The 17,256-nt window shown below is 38.1% G+C and overlaps 1 protein-coding gene across 1 annotated transcript in view; it reads right to left on the bottom strand.

Moving 5' to 3' along the window:
- LOC130914851 (nuclear factor of activated T-cells, cytoplasmic 1-like) overlaps positions 1 to 17,256 on the bottom strand; it is an 85,273-nt gene that overhangs the window by 18,457 nt on the left and 49,560 nt on the right. The window contains exon 9 of the mRNA XM_057834400.1: positions 13,650 to 14,306. Within this exon, the coding sequence (XP_057690383.1) occupies positions 13,650 to 14,306 (657 nt within the window). The remainder of the gene's footprint in view (positions 1 to 13,649; positions 14,307 to 17,256) is intronic.

Raw genomic sequence — 17,256 nt, 5'->3', positions numbered from 1 at the left:
TGAAAGTGGACAGTTTTCAGACTTCTGAACTTTGGCCTCTTAGTATGTATACAAGTAAATGCAAAATGAGTTTCTTGTGAAGTCTGTGAGCCCATCTGAATGTGCTGGGATTTGCAATGACTTTTCCATTCCATATTTTCATTGCATGCTGGAGATATCCTACATTAAAGGCTAATGTATGGTTCCTGTTACTCTGCAGCATTTGTGGCATTTTCAGCAAGATCTCCAAAGAGGAACAGCGGTTAAACAGTAGTAGTAGAGTATGCTTCTAATAACAAATAAAGCGGCTTAGTCACTGTCATGATGACTACATAAAAGTAGCGCTGGACCTACCATAAAAAAATGTTCGTTCTATGTATGTACACAACATCATAAATCAGGCACAGATAAGGAACGTAAAGCATTCTTGGGAAAATAAACTTACTCCGTGATCATCCTGTCAATGGAATCAACCACACTGACATTTGTCATATTCGTAGTTTGTAGCTTCTTGATCATAGATACTGTGTACACATATACACATCCAAGCCAAGCCACAGACCCTGTCTGAGTCCTGACCCGCTACGATCTGTGTGTCTCTGTGGCTTTTCAACTTGTGTTCCCTCAACCTCAGAATGTGAGCCACGTAAACCAACCCTCTAAACGCTGTGTCAGGAGAAAGTGTATGAGATACGTCATGCATGATTAACTTAAGAAACAGAGCTTCACATATTTTGTGCGGCTTGAATCGACGACGTTCTTGAGTGTTCTCCAATTGTACTTTCAAACAGTATATCATTCCCTATTCAAAATGTGTTGTTCCGATTCTACACAGCTTGGGTGAACTTTACAAAATAAGTCACACTTTCCTCCCTTCAGTCGCAAGTCTGGCAAAGTGGTAATGTTTTTACAGGATAAACAGAAGTAAACCAGAACCTAAGAATCACACAATTTATGATTCACATCCTAGACTAATGGTAAAATCCAATTTATTCCGATAATTCTATGTGTATTTTTTTTTTTTTTTTTTAAACGGACATTCTTTGTCGGTGACTGTGAATATTATGACAGAGCAAGTAAAGCCAGACCAGATCCTCTGGTTCCTCTGCCAGGGCTGTGGTGCACACGCAGGCAAAAGCAAGCCAGCATAAATGGGCAATGAATGGATAGACTCTTCACATCAATCTTTATGCATCTGATCAGGACTAATTGTTCCAAGTAATGAAAATACACAATATGTGCAATGCGACCCCATTGCCTCATTCATATTTAAGCACTTTGATCAAGTTATTAGGTGAACGTGCACACAATTCTGACAATAGTGTCATATATTAGGTCCAAAAAAGAAAGCTGATCACTACCAGGAATTTAGAGGGTTTTATGTACTGCCAGTGGTGATAAATGATGTAAGAAGAGAAAGTGGGTAATCCAAAGGCCTTTCACTACACTACATTTACATGGTAGCTCAACTCTACAGCACATACAGTGGGTCAAATAAGTATTTAGTCAACCACCAATTGTGCAAGTTTTCCTACTTGAAAAGATTAGAGAGGCCTGTAATTGTCAACATGGGTAAACCTCAACCATGAGAGACAGAATGTGAAAAAAAACAAAAAACAGAAAATCATATTGTTTGATTTTTAAAGAATTTATTTCCAAATTCGAGTTGAAAATAAGTATTTGGTCACCTAAAAACAAGCAAGATTTCTGGCTGTCAAAGAGGTCTAACTTCTTCGAACAAGGTCTAACTAGGCTCCACTTGTTACCTGTATTAATGGCACCTGTTTTAACTCATTATCGGTATAAAAGACACCTGTCCACAACCTCAGTCAGTCACACTCCAAACTCCACTATGGCCAAGATCAAAGAGTTGTCGAAGGACACCAGAGACAAAATTAAAGTCCTGCACCAGGCTGGGAAGACTGAATCTGCAATAGGTAAAATGCTTGGTGTAAGCAATTATTAGAAAATGGAAGACATACAAGACCACTGATAATCTCCCTCAATCCAGAGCTCCATGCAAGATCTCACCCCGTAACGTCAAAATGATAACAAGAACGTTGAGCAAAAATCCCAGAACCACACGTGGGGACCTAGTGAATGACCTACAGAGAGCTGGGACCACAGTAACAAAGGCTACTATCAGTAACACAATGCACCACCAGGGACTCAAATCCTGCACTGCCAGACGTGTCCCCCTGCTGAAGAAAGTACACGTCCAGGCCCGTCTGCAATTCGCTAGAGAGCATTTGGATGATCCAGAAGAGGACTGGGAGAATGTGTTATGGTCAGATGAAACCAAAATAGAATTTTTGGGTAGAAACACAGTTTCTCGTGTTTGGAGGAGAAAGAATACTGAATTGCATCCGAAGAACACCATACCCACTGTGAAGCATGGGGGTGGAAACATCATGCTTTGGGGCTGTTTTTCTGCAAAGGGACCAGGACGACTGATCTGTGTAAAGGAAAGAATGAATAGGGCCATGTATCGAGAGATTTTGAGTGAAAATCTCCTTCCATCAGCAAGGGCATTGAAGGTGAGACGTGGCTGGGTCTTTCAGCATGACAATGATCTCAAACACACAGCCAGGGCAACAAATGAGTGGCTTTGTAAGAAGCATTTCAAGGTCCTGGAGTGGCCTAGCCAGTCTCCAGATCTCAACCCCATAGAAAATCTGTGGAGGGAGTTGAAAGTCCGTGTTGCCTAACGACAGCCCCAAAACATCACTGCTCTAGAAGAAAGAAAAGAAAGAAAGGATACCCAGGACTTGAACTGTATCTATTCATCTTTGTTGCTTCATTTCTAATTGTGTATCATATTGCCTCTGTAAAGCCCTTTGAGACTTCTGTTGTGATTGAGGGCTATACAACTAAAATTGAATTGAAATTGAATTGAAAATCTGCATGGAGGAATGGGCCAAAATACCAGCAACAGTGTGTGAAAAGCTTGTGAAGAGTTATGGTGTTAACCTAAAAAGTTTGGCCTCCTTTATTGCCAACAAAGGGTACATAATAAAGTATTGAGATGAACTTTTGGTATTGACCAAATACTTATTTTCCACGATGATTTGCAAAGAAATTCTTTAATAATCAAACAATGTGATTTTCTGTTTTTTTTTTCTCACATTCTGTCTCTCATGGTTGAGGTTTACCGATGTTGACAATTACAGGTCTCTAATATTTTCAAGTGGGAGAACTTGCACAGTTAGTGGTTGACTAAATACTTATTTGCCCCACTGTAGCTAATATACTACAAAAAATACAATGTATACAATTTCTCTTTGTACACCTACTTAATAGTCCTAACAGTGAATCATCAATTTTCTACAATGTTTATCATTGTGGCAGACTGAAGGGAGAAAACGTTCACTTTCTATACTCACATTCACACTGTCACTTAGTGGGACCTATACCCAAGACTGGCTCCGCCGGACGAAGGTGTGTAAACCAATACACCCCATCAGTGGCCATTCTGAACATATCTTTAAAAAATGCACAAATACGTATACACCTCAACCTGCTGCAATGAAATAAAAAACACATTTCTGGCCAAAATTGTAAGTGAGGAAATAAGATCATCCTATTTATACCTACATACTTTTAACACGGATACTAAATGTGTTTAAAAATATCATTATCATAATTATTTTCCCCACTTCTAAACTTCTACTTCAGGCTTTTAATATTTAAGTCTGCCAGGAAAACAGTAATTTAATGAGAAGGCATCAATAATAACAATAGTAAAATACCTACATCCTGTTTGTGGTCATTAATAATAAAAAAGCCATCACCATTTCGCTAGTACCTGTCAATATCACTTTGTCTAGAGGGTTGTGTTCTTGGCATTGCACTTAACCACAGACTTTTTTCGACTGACCTTTATCTGGTCTTGACCTTCATAAAAGGGGACATCGGCTAAAGGTTGGGGGTCACTTGCAGACCTTGCTGACTCCACTACTTAGAGACATACAGGAAGTTTACAGCATTTAAGTAATTTGACTTTAGTAAGTCCCATTAGACACTTCCAACCTTGAATTTAATATACACCCTTCCCCCTAACCCTCTCTTTTCAGTCCTCCCCTCTGATCCTAAAGCCAGCCTTGCGGCACACTCCAATGTTATCGACTCAGCATGTTTTCAGCGTGGTGTGGACGCACTCTCAATCATCATTAAGGGTTTTGGAGAGTCCTGGGGTCTGGGAAACCATCCAGAATGTGTAAAACTTTCCATGAGGAAAGCCTTCAGTTGCTTTAAGAATCATCAGTGGTCGACGGAGATCCTCAACAAGAATAGAATACCCCTTTTTGTTCCTAAACGGAAGGAGCTTTGACAACATTTTGATTTTCAAGTTGAGAAAACAACCCTAGTCCAGTTTCAAATGCAGGAACCTTGAATTGAAGAGGAAACAATCACAAGAAAAACTACCCTAAAATGCAAAGCAATCAGAGCACATATGTTAACTGTCAGAAACTGACTGAGGCTACTATGTATTTTTTTTTGTTTTGGAGAATAAGGGTCCTCTGTGTCCCAGAGAGGCAGCTGGTACAAATCTGAGCCTCTGATTAGCACTACTGTGCTGCATTCAGCTGCATTTTATGATATTGCCAATAACTACAGCAGCTAATAAAAAAAAAATTAAAAAAAAGACACGATGCAGTTTCCTCACAGGACCAAAATCTGTCTGTTCCAGTTGGCATGTTACCTTTGCTACACAAAACCACATATATATAATGTGTTTGTGTTTGTATTAGTAGTGTCAAGCGATCAAATGTTTTGAATCGCAGTTACTCACATTTTTTCACTCATAGTTTCCGTAGGTAACACACACAATTTTTTGTTGCCGTCCTATTATTTTATCAAATTTTAATAATAGTGCCGTCAAGTGATTAAAAGATTAATCTCATGCAGTCCATGCTTAACTCGTAATTAATTGCATTTCGTTTTTACCGGTACTTTTTTTTTTAAATGCAAAAAGGATTATTTAAAGTTTAAAATACACCTCATTAGAAACAAGAGTTGGGCAACTTGATATGAAATAATATGAATGAAACACCCCCCCCCCCCAAAAAAAAAAAAAAAAAAAAAGGCGACATGGACGGAGAGTGGTTAGCACATCCACTCACATTTCTGAGATGGAGGGTTATAGCCCATGTACTGTGTGGCGTTTCCATTTAATTTTTTTTGTACATTCTAAACTTGTATTTTATTTTATATACCTTATTTTATATACTTTATATTTATATGTGCATGAAATATATCACTTGTTATCGTTGGTTTAATATTATTTATGAAATAAGATTATAAAAAAATTTGAAAACTTTGATAAATTGATTGAAATCGCCAAAACGCCTATCTTCCAAAGCATTTTTGTAGTTCATTTGTGTATTTTAGTGGGGTTTGTGCAAGTCAAGCCACCTCAGAATGCCACATTTAGGGTTAAAACCAACATTTCACCCACTACTGCATGTCCTTGCATGCACCCTTTCCCAGGTGGCCGTAAGAGGAGAGCGAACCGCTTAGAGCCCCTATGCTGGAGGTTCTCGTGGTACTCCAAAATGTTCATTCTTTCATTCACAGTTTATCTGCCCATTCCAGCACAATAAAAGACAATAAATGCCACATTCACATTCGCCTCAGAATGCCACATTTTGGGCTAAAAAGCCAAAGTTACGCTTCACCTGACACGGGAATTTCACACCGAACCTCCATGTGCTTCTGCCCACATATAGTGCATCTCGACCAGCCCGAGAGCGGCGCATTGTGCCAGGTGGTTCATCGCTGCATTTTCATCCAAACATGCTCGAAAATGACCACAATGGATCACGTGAGACTGGTTCACGCTCGTCACGCCGATTTTTGCCATTAAAATCCCAAATTAAGTTTTATCTGAAAAGCAGTATATCACTCTCTCTCTCTCTGGCCAAACTCTGGCAGCCATGGCAAGGCCCACATTGCTTTGGAAGTCCAAACTACGGGAGGTGAGCAGGGTCATAATTGTGCCTTAAAAAAATTGACGGCACCAAAGGGGCTTAGCGTTTAACAGCGTTATTAACGCTTTAACTGACAATATATATATATATATATATATATATATATATGTATATGGCGGAAAACACTCAGGTGACTTGAAGTTCCGCTCCCTAGACCCCCAATTTGGCCAACTTTCAAAATTGTCCGATATGCATGTGTGATACATCATTGGAAAGCTTAAAATCTCAATTTTTCTGGGGGAAGAAACATTTTGAACAGGAGGGCATTTCTAAAAAAAAATTTTTTTTTAAACAGCGCAACCCTATCTGGAGGTGAGAGCAAGCAAGAGCAGAATTAAAGACGCCATAACTTTAACGAGATACTATCGCATACTTACCATGTTTCGATCCAAAAACTCCATGTAGCATGTATCACCGAGTGTCAAGACACAGCTGTGAATGGCCACAGCTGGATTTTTGGGGGATTTTATGGGTGAAACATGGTAATATAACGAGTCGCGATGCAGAAATCGCAGACATCAAGGAGTCGTGGAGATGTTCTTTTTCATATATTTACCCTTTTAAATGTTGTTTTTCAATTTTTCTTTGTTTGGCTTGATTATTTATCATCTAACATATTAGAGAAAATGCGATAGTCACAAAAAACATACATGTAAGTGATAGTTATGAGGTAGATATCCATGACTTTTTTACAGACACCATTTTTTTCATTGTGACGTAATTTGTTTAAAAGTTTAAAATATGCGAGTAAAAAATTTTTTTAAGTCGTTTAAAAATTTTTTTTTTTTTTAACGAAATATTAGACATCAATTAATGATTCTAAGCCATAAATGACAGACATTTTGAATAATAAATATAATTAATTATCTACGTTTTATGGATGGTTGAAACAAATGCGGTTGTGCGACGTCTGTAGGGTAAAACGAACAAATTAAAAATAGTTTAATGCGCCATGAATCTGCTATGGCAGTATATAGACATATTGTTCAATCAAAAACAACAGTTGTTTCGGCTTAAAATAAAGCAGTTTCTTTTAAAGAGGCCATATATACAAACACACATATATATATATATATATATATATATATATATATATATATATATATATATATATATATACATAAATATATTTATAGCTTTCAATTATTTAGGTAATCGATGAATCTATTTGTTTGAATAATCGGATTACGAACATTTAATGTGTTGCAGAATACATTTTAGGAGATGTAAAACAATAAATCAAGTGTTTATGCCTGCAAAAACATTTATTTTGGCTTGCCAATATTATACTGTACTTTCAAAGAGCATTAAATGGGAATACAAAATAAAGTTCTAGAATGTTTCTACAAACGATGCAGAATTGCACTTTCATTTCACAAGAGCAATAAATGCATTTAAAATATAAGGTTAACTTGCACATACAGTAGCAAAAGTCCGCTAGCTTAAATGCTACAAATTTTTATTTTTTATTTATTTATTTTTTTCCCCAAAGTTATTAACAAATCGTTCAAACACATATTCCCACAAAATACTGTTAAATGAACTTTTTAACTTAATAACGAATGCATACAACAAATATATTAGCTCAAACAAAAACGTACTGTATGTTGGTCTTAACAGGGAACAGCTGGATTCAGCCATGTTAGTCGAGCTATGGCATATTCACTGGTGCCACTAGATGGCAGTGTATCCACCCAAATCAATAAAACTAAATGCAACACTTTCAAAACAAACCCTTACAACATCACTCTACTTAAACGAATCCTCAAAGCAGCAACATTTTATTCGAAGGATTTTTCTAATTGAATTACTTGAGTTAATCGATTTTTCATTGCAGCGCTATATATACACATTTGTTGTTTAGTCAATGATTCCTTGGGCAAAATGTATTCCTTATTTAAACAAAAAAGGTCTACCCACATCTTAATTGTTCCAATGTCCATTGATGTCTTGGATAAATTACCGTAATTTCCCGAATATAAGGCACACCCGTGTATGATGCGCACCCCAAATTTACTTGTAAAGTCTAGGGGAAATTATTGCACCCGTTTATAACGCGCATACTAATTTTAGCACCAATAAATAGAAGAATACAAGAAAACAGAGCTCGTGTACAGATACAGAAATGTCATTTTACTGACTGGTGAAACACAGCACATGCATAGCATATTGGTAGTTCAAAACATTACCGTAAACTGACAATATTTACGGTAATAATATGATTTGACAACTTCTCCAACCAGAATGTAGGAGAAAACAAAACAGATGTGACTTTTCTTTTAAAGTCTGCTGTATAACTTGCTTGTTTCATCATGATGAATAAATGTTTCTTCCATGTATTGATACGGTAAAATGAAAGTGAGAATGTAAGTCGGAAAGCCGAGAGAGCTCATCACTGTTGACACTGTGACATATTGGTATTCTATGTTATGTTGCTCTATGTTATGGCACTGGTGGATCCATGCTGCTGTATTGTCACATCTATGATGTGTTTGTCTATGAGCCAGAGGGCCGCTGACGCTAGACAAAAGAGCGCCGCATTATAGTCGGACTGTCGGTATTTAAGTTCATTGAAAGCAAGAAATAAAACGTTGAACACGGCATTCGAAGTATACTAGTTTTTTTCAAGACAAGATAAAACAGACACGACAGTAACAATAGGAACTATTGTTATTTGGGTTTGAGTTTCCCGAGGGACAGATATAGTTGACGGACACACACAGGAAGTCTGTGTTGTTACGTTTTTAATGTTCCGAATTGCGGAGCTGCAATAAACGTTGACTCAAATGAGTTCAAGAAACTAAATTCTGTGCTTTATGAAGGGTGAAAAAAGAAGAATTTAACACAGACTAAATCATTCGGCCGATCAGAGCTAAGTATTACCGAAACAAAATGGTGACGTCAGGTACCGTAATGGTCGGCAACGAATCGCCGCATACGTATCTTCAACACAACGTGGCCGCGTGAATAAAAAAAATCGGTTTATGTATATATATATATATATATATATATATATATATATATATATATATATATATATATATATATATATATATATGTTTCTGTCTACATCCATGTACCCATTTATTTATGCGCACCATGATTTTACAAGTTGATTTTTGGGGGGAAAAAATTGCGCGTTATATTCGGGAAATTACGGTATGTTCATTTTTATGATAGACACAATGCACTGTTTGGAACAGGTTTAATTGAATGCACCATCTTCATCCTCTTGTTCTGAAGGCAATGCTCAGGCAGAAGCAACGATATGTAAGCCAGTGTTCAGGGTATCGCATTTAGCCTTGCTCACAACAACGAGAGGAAGTAAACAAAATCTACTATCGAGATTGTACTATTATTATTGCAGTCAAGGGGTTTATAGTTCAGACTCCCGCCATCCTAACAGTGTTCCTTGTGGTACAGTAGCTCACTGTTGATAAGTTGAGTGATTTCTCAAGAGCTGTATAAAATCTAGTCTTGACCAGAGAGACACATTTCCTTTGCCTGATGAGAGCTGGAGTCCTAAGCATTGGAGCGTGGGAGGCGCTGCACTCTTGGGGAAGATCAAGTGTGCGCCCATAGACTCCAAATCACCAGCCCCCAATTGCTGAGGAGCAACACAATGCTAGATCCCTGGCGTTAAATCACTATTGCTGAGGTGAGGTCATCCGCTTGTCTTCCTCTCTAATGGAGAGCTCAGCTCACTATTGCTAAGCGGTAATGCATAGAGAAGTGGAGCAGCAGGCACCGTGAGCTACCTTCCAATCTTATTTATTTTAACTTAGGACTCATTTGAGGAGTTTGAAAGAGAACTGGGAGCGGCAGATGCCTTTGGAGTATGCTGTTACCACCGCATACTTACCAAGACTCCAGGAGCTCACCGCAGAATGCATGAGCATATGACAGGTGATGCAAAACGGTAGTATACTGAGGTTTTTCATGGGGCGTCTACGCTGTCCTTGGTCAATCAATACACATTCCTGTGCGTCCCTAATGCAACCGTAATCACTGATAGAATACATTTGGCCACTGGCTGAAAAAAGATTGAGCCTGCTAAGTGACAATGGATGGAGTAGAGGGGAAGGGAAACTTGGTTACACATTTTAACCGGGCAATTCAATGGCTTTCTAGCACATCTTAATTACTGTACAACTGTGTAAAAGGAAACCTATACAAAATCAAAAATAAAGCTGCAGTTTCACCTAATTTAATTGAATGAAATGAGAGCTTACGTAGGCTATGTCATGTTAGTAACAGTACAAAGTCTTGCATGGATACAAGAAGAACGAATCAACGAAAACAAATTTTGGACACTTCTTTTTCTAAACTATCACTCACATCCCTTGTTTATAGATAAAAAAGGGTTAGAATGATGAAAGTGTGAAAGTTTTTGCAACAGTGCAATCGCCTTTACCTAGTAGAATAACAATATTTAGTACATCTTGTTGATATTTCCTTTGATTTTTAGAGCTTAAACTTCTCTTTCACTTTTTGTACTAGGAGTAGCAAATTAAGTTCAAATGGCTTCAAAGTTGATCATTTCACGCAAAGAAAAATCGGAATACAGCTTGATTGATTGCTAACTTAACACTTTAATTTAATGCTCATTAACTGGCTAATTCAGAAACAACATGTGAGTATACTGAAGGTGTCAGCCTGCTCACATTCAATGAACAGACATAAACCAGTCCTCAACATTTTTGACAAGCTATGCAAGGAGAAATTTGCTACAATAATCTTTTTGTTTTGATTAAATGGGAACATTTGGGTTTGCTGATTTCTTCGGTTTAGGGTTAAGGGCAGTATATAGATCTACTATATGCTAGCACAGTATGTATGTGTATGTGCATTTAGACTAAACCCTGAACTTGTCACCTGCACGATATATGGCACAAAGATACAGACAATCATTTGCACTCATATTCACTCAATCACTCAGTAGGGAGTTGCATCGAAGTCAGGCAAAACTACCACCACACCACCAGTGATCATTTCTTTTTAAGTGTTATTTAGAATGAATGAAACCTGCAGTGAATAATTCCAAATAATAATCACTGTTGTCACAGATTATTTGAAAAAGTAATTACTGATTATGATTATGCCTTAAAAAAGTAATCTAGTTACTTTACTGATTACTTTATTATCAAAGTAATTAAGTTGCTTTAATAGTAATTTATCGGTTACTTTTTACCAATTTTTCTCCCTTTGCCGCCTCAACATAAGAATGACAACAGCAAAATTTCATCGCATGTAATCGACTATCCGATAACATTCTACCAATATCCAGTGCCCTTGCGCACAAATGCACACATCAGTTAGAAGCAATGAGTACTTATTATTTTAGTTTTTAATTGAGTCTTTTTTTACCTGTCCTTTGTGTTAAAATACTTTTGGTGTGTTTTCTTGTGGTAGCTTTAAAGCACAGTGTTGACCACATTATTCACATAGTGTATTTAAACCACCCTAATCTGATATTATTACATTAAAGTATTTTGTTATACATTAAGTATTCCTGTATGCATCTAAATAAAACAAGCTGAAAATGCACGGTAGTACATAGGGTGTCAGATTCGCCATTGGTAGCACGTTTCGGATATTTTGGCAGAACAGCGGTCAATTTTCAAAATAATATGCAATTTTCTATTTTTTATTTTGTTATTTTCTGCATGGTGCTTTTTTTTTTTTTTTTTTTTTTTAGAAAATCCTTCAATAAAGCTTTTAAAAACGTTTCATAAGTAAAAAAAAAAAAAATTCATTCATTCGATTTGTAAAATACATGTTAAATTCTTTGTCATTGCAATTCTTTTCTCTTTCTCTTTTTCTCTAGCAGAGGACTTTTTTTTCTTGTTTTTCAGAAAGAAAGCTGACCAAAACACAGCATCTGAAAGGCAAAAGGTTGTTGTATTATCTTTAAATAGCCACTACTCTGAGTCTCACGCAATCTTGCATTCCTTGTGTGAACTGATCGAGCCGCTCCACAGACGCTCTCCTCGTAAAATGCATCCTGTGGAAATTGGGGGTGAGCATCGGCAACGCGCTTGGTGTATTACCGGGGTAACAGTAGAGCTACATTTCTTTGATTCCAGATTTTGTAACACTGGTTCATGTATTTCATCCTCTCCCAAATTTGAGTATCAAGTTGCCATTCGCCATCTTGTATGAGCCACTCACATAGCATTTGACCTCACTATCTGAACAGTTCAGACTAATAACCTTTACTTACTGCTCCTTCTGCTCAGTGAGCACCAATCTCTGTGGCTAATGGTTATCAATTAATACCAGATAGTTCCAGAGGGAAAAAAAAACGAAAGCTAAAGCTAGCCATTATCATTATTATTATTATTATTATTATTATTATTATTATTATTATTATTATTGACCCTTTGGCTGACCCTGATGAAAACAGTATAGAAAATGTACAGATGACTGGATAGACTGATTTATTGAAGTCCTGTCCAGTATGCCCACATTTCACATAACGTCATGCATGAGGATGTTTAAAGTTCGAAACATTTACCCCCGTTTTTGGTTGAACTGGTTTGAGCAATTGAGTAGCCTATTAAAATGTTGTAACACTGCTGTAAGAATACATATCCACAAACAAGCATTTAATAAGCACAAATAGCTGATAACATCTTTCTTTGTCTGCATTGCCTGTTTATGATGACAAATGGGACTCATCAAAACCGGCAGATACGCTGACAACACAATTACAGTTCTGCAGCAACAACTCCCCATTCCCGTTCCCCTCATGCGTACTTTTCGCCTTTGTGAGTTGTTGACATATGTCCGCGTAAGCACACACACACTTGAACCTAGCAACGTTTACAGGAAGGGTGACGAGGGAAGAGTTCAATGGGGGTCATTGGTTCCCCACCTCTATTACGATGCGAAGGGTTGTAATAATTTCAAACTGGCAAAATCCACTGGCTGTACTGTGAATACACATCATAACAACAATTGGTGCCTCTGCTAACATAGATAACAGGTTGGGGACCCTTGGGAAAAGCTGTGGGATGGACACAGGAGGCAATAAACCCAGCCATGTGCTCCCTTGGGTGTGTCTGATCTCATTGCCAGGGGTAGACCCATGACCCTTTACATTCCCTTGATGACGACAGCTGCATGGCCTGGAATCCAGGGGGAAAAGACGGGAAAAGAAGGCCTCTACTTCTGAGCTCCCGACATCCCTCCAAAAAAGCCAGGCGGGGATTAGGAAACCCCTACCTATTGTTTTGTTTCCTTCATTAGATGATATGTCAACAGTTTGGTTCTCTACGCGTGTGCCACTATTTTCGTTCGGCTGGAACCTGGCTGACCCCAGTTTCTCTGTGATGTTTTGACAGATTGTTTCAAAATCCTTTCAATCTAATGTTGTGGTTCATACTAAAGCAACTACTGGGACATAAACAGTTTGACATGCTAAAGAAATTAAAATCCCTCAGGACAAAATTTAAACAATTCTTTTTATGCTTATGCTTTAGATTTCTGGTTCAATAACAGATGTAGCATAATCTGAAGTCTGTATCCTATAAGAAAGTAGTTGAAAGAGGTAAGTTAGGGTAAAAATGTGTGATGTTTTATAATTTGAAAGCAGTCAATGTGTTGTGAAAAAAAAATGCATACATTCTTTCATCTATTGTGAAATTACATTTTTACTATAAAGATATTGAAACTCACCATCATCTAGGTACATCTGGTCCAGTTCTTGGGGCTCCTGCTTGACGGTGATGGCAGGGGGTCTTGATTCCTCATGTTGCAGGTTGGGTGAATTTCCTTCAGCCTGGGCTGAGGTGGCTGGTGCCTGAGCCTGGCTGGGGCTGTAGGCCTGAATAAATCGACTCTCTGCAGACCCGCCTGGAGTAGAAGCATGGGAGGCTGGGGAGGATGAAGGACTACTGTTGGCATAGACAGGCTGGAATCCATGGGTTCCTGGACTGTTGAGGGGACTTGGACTTTCCTGAGTTTGGAGCATAGCTAGGGAAGAGCTGTGGTCAGGAGATGCTGGGTGGCTAAGGACTGACCTACCATTTTCTTGGAAGGTAGTCGACATCTGAACTGTGGGTGCTGCATGGGTGGGACTATTTGGGAGGCACTTGCTGTATGCCACAGGCGAGAGATCATGCAGGGTCGGGCTAGAATTGGGGGACGATGATGGTATGGCAGCATTAAGGGAAGGGCAGGGAGGGTATCCGCTGGCCAGACAAGCATCATGATCGGCAACAGGCATTATTGGATTGAGTCTTGGATGACTGAAGTAGGACTTTGAATGCATTGCCAACATTGAAGTCCCCAAAGAATCATATTCATCATTGGGCTCTGTCTTTATCAACGGCACTGAGAGGTGGAAAGAAGAAAAAAGACGAGTTAAAAAAAATGTCTGGAGGCATTCAAGTGGCACAATGCTTGTAAGAGGAATGAGCAAAGTAATGAACGTGCACTTTTGGCAGTAATATTGTTGGTAATCTAAACAAACAACCAGTGTCTATAGCTCAGTGTTTTACTATGAAACCCTCGGTACTCGATCATGAAAATAATCCAAAGAATATGGGGAAAAGAAAAATGGATGAGTCATCAGAGTGGAAAACCACAGCTGTTTCTAATAATAAGACCTATTTTCTTTGGGCTCTCCACTAGCTCTGATATCCAATAAAACGACTTTAAAGCAGAAGGTTGCTGCTGCTGTTGCTGCTGTCTTAGAAGGAACCACAGGTCCTTTGACTTTCTCTGCACTCTAGAATCAATTGTTTTTCTTAGGACCTGATGATTACTCGATCCGTATTGGGCTGCCTGCGCTTCTTAAAATGCCTCAAAATTGTGCATCTGATTTTAGGAACTTCAGATCCCACCTAATGTAAGAGAGTGCAGTGACCCCACTTGATCATCATGTCTCTGCAATATATTTTCCAGCACAGGCATTCTGCAAAGTTTCCTGAAACTTTCTGCCCGACATGCATCACATGCTTCTCTTCAATCAGGATTCATGTAGAGTGGACAGAACTGGACACAGATTATCACAATGTTGGGCTTCCCTATTTTCTATCAGTTACTCAGAGGACTCAGTAAATTGCGAGTGAGACGGAGAGATCAAGAAGTCTTCTCGTTAGAAAAAAAAAAATCAAGAAGACAACTGTAGAAGAAAGGCTGTGAATCATATTACCACTGGTAATTCACACTTTCAAACTAATTGTCTGACTGGAAATACAATTTATAGTAAAAATATTTTCTTGTATATGCAATGATTTAGTGAAAGGAAAACAAACTGAAATACATCAAGACGTAGAAAAATGTGTTATTTTTGTGGGAGGAAGATTTAAAAGACAGTAATCATGCATGTCTGCCTCTGGGGTCCTGAGCTGTGGTGCAGTGATAACAAAGAAGGGAGCCCATTTACGTCAGTCCTGTCTGCTTTCAGAGCCCAGGGAACAGGTTGTCTGAAGAGCATCGTGAGGCAAGTCCCATGATTCAAGGGACTCTGCTCTCATGCCTGGGGAATAACATAAACCCCTAATGGGCCATTCTACTGTCACACCGTCAATTTCATTTCTCCTTTGCTCCCTGCTCTCTCATTTCAATAAATGGCGAAGAACCATGGAATACATTTTTCAAGCTTTGGCTAAATGTAATATTAAAGAGAAAGGTACGTTTTAATAGCTGTCCACTGTAGTGACAACTTTGCACCAGAGGGTTAGGATAGGTTTGCTTCAGTGACTGTCATTTTCTCTGTTTGTTTTGATATACTGTATGACAATTTACTATATAAAATAATAATGGAACAGTAAGCAACAGAAGGGCAATATGTATTGAGTCTTGTGCAGGATACAAATTGTTAGCTTCAACGCAATGTCTTGTAAATCAGACAAGTGCCATGCTACGTATTACATCAGATATAAACCCAACAGAGCTCTCTAGAGCAAAATCCATTTGTCGGTCTCCTATTCACTTTATATGAGAGTTGGAAAAAAATATTCTTCAAACAAATTCAACTTCATCTGGCTTTTATTCCCACCCCCGACCTATGGGTTATGGCCCAAAGACAGCTGATGCTTTGCACATGTTTGCATCCAACTTTTTCCTCATTGTGTCTATGGGTATGAATTGCAAAGATCATAAACAGCGGGTGTCAAATTACATATTCACTCTACTATATTGGGAATGCTGGTCGGTGAGTTTTGAGTGATTTATAAAAATGCGATCTTTCATATAAGTAGTATTTGCAGAATGGTTTGATCGAACCAAAGGGTGTTCAGTCTCCGTGGTTTATCCGAGTTCAAGGTACACAGATGGTGCTTGTCTCTTCCGTTCACTGCAGTTGTATGATTAGTGACGTCAAAAAAAAAAAAAAAAAAAAAAAAACATTACGAATGGTTCGCCGATTGCATACAAGTTTGTGGGAAGAGTAGTTTGATATTACAAAGGCATCTCCAAACAGACTGTAAAAATAAAGGGGCTCCGAGAAGCTCATGCTTTGGTTACTGCCAGCCGTTTTTGGCATCTGCTCTCCAGTGTGGTTGGTAAAACTGGTTCTTATTGGAGGATCAACACGTCATGTCTCACGCAAGAATGATTGGAAGAGAACTCTAGGAAAAAGTTAATCCCTTAAGTAACATTACATGGGATACTGTCGTTAAAGTCAACCGCCACATTATTCGGTGTGAACTCACAATCTAATGAAAATAAATAAAAAAATAAACAAACCAACATCCCAGAAAGGCTGAATTGTAAATGCGATGGATGAAAGGGGGCTTACAACTTACAACTTTTGAATGAAAGAAAGAATTCTGAAAGCTTATGTGAATACAATAGTTCATTACCGTATTTTTATACATAGGAGAGAGAAAAATTAGTATTGGAGAGGTATTACAAATAATTTTAAGATAATTTGTAACATCATTATTGCATAAATTTGCTTCATAGCTGTCCATTTAATTATATATATATATATATATATATATATATATATATATATATATATAGGTGTGAGTGTGTGTGAATGTTTTTTTTATCTCTCTCTGCCCTGGGCCTGGCTGGCACCCAGGTCAGAGTGTACCCTGCCTCCTGCCCATTGTTAGCCGGGTTAGGCTCCAGCGCCCCAGCGACCCTTGTGAGGATAAGTGATTCAGAAGTTGAATGGATTTATTAATTATTAGGAGTAATACTTATTATATATTTTTTATCTTCTTTGCATATTTCCATGCAACAAATGGCCAGAGTACTTGTTTTTCAAAATGAAGAACACTCAATATTTTTTAAATTACTTAAAAAGTGCATCAGCATGTACAAGGTC

Source organism: Corythoichthys intestinalis, chromosome 4 (genome assembly GCF_030265065.1).
Source record: "Corythoichthys intestinalis isolate RoL2023-P3 chromosome 4, ASM3026506v1, whole genome shotgun sequence".
In the NCBI taxonomy this organism is placed as follows: Eukaryota; Metazoa; Chordata; class Actinopteri; order Syngnathiformes; family Syngnathidae; genus Corythoichthys; species Corythoichthys intestinalis.
This window is presented reverse-complemented; position numbering and strand designations above follow the sequence as displayed.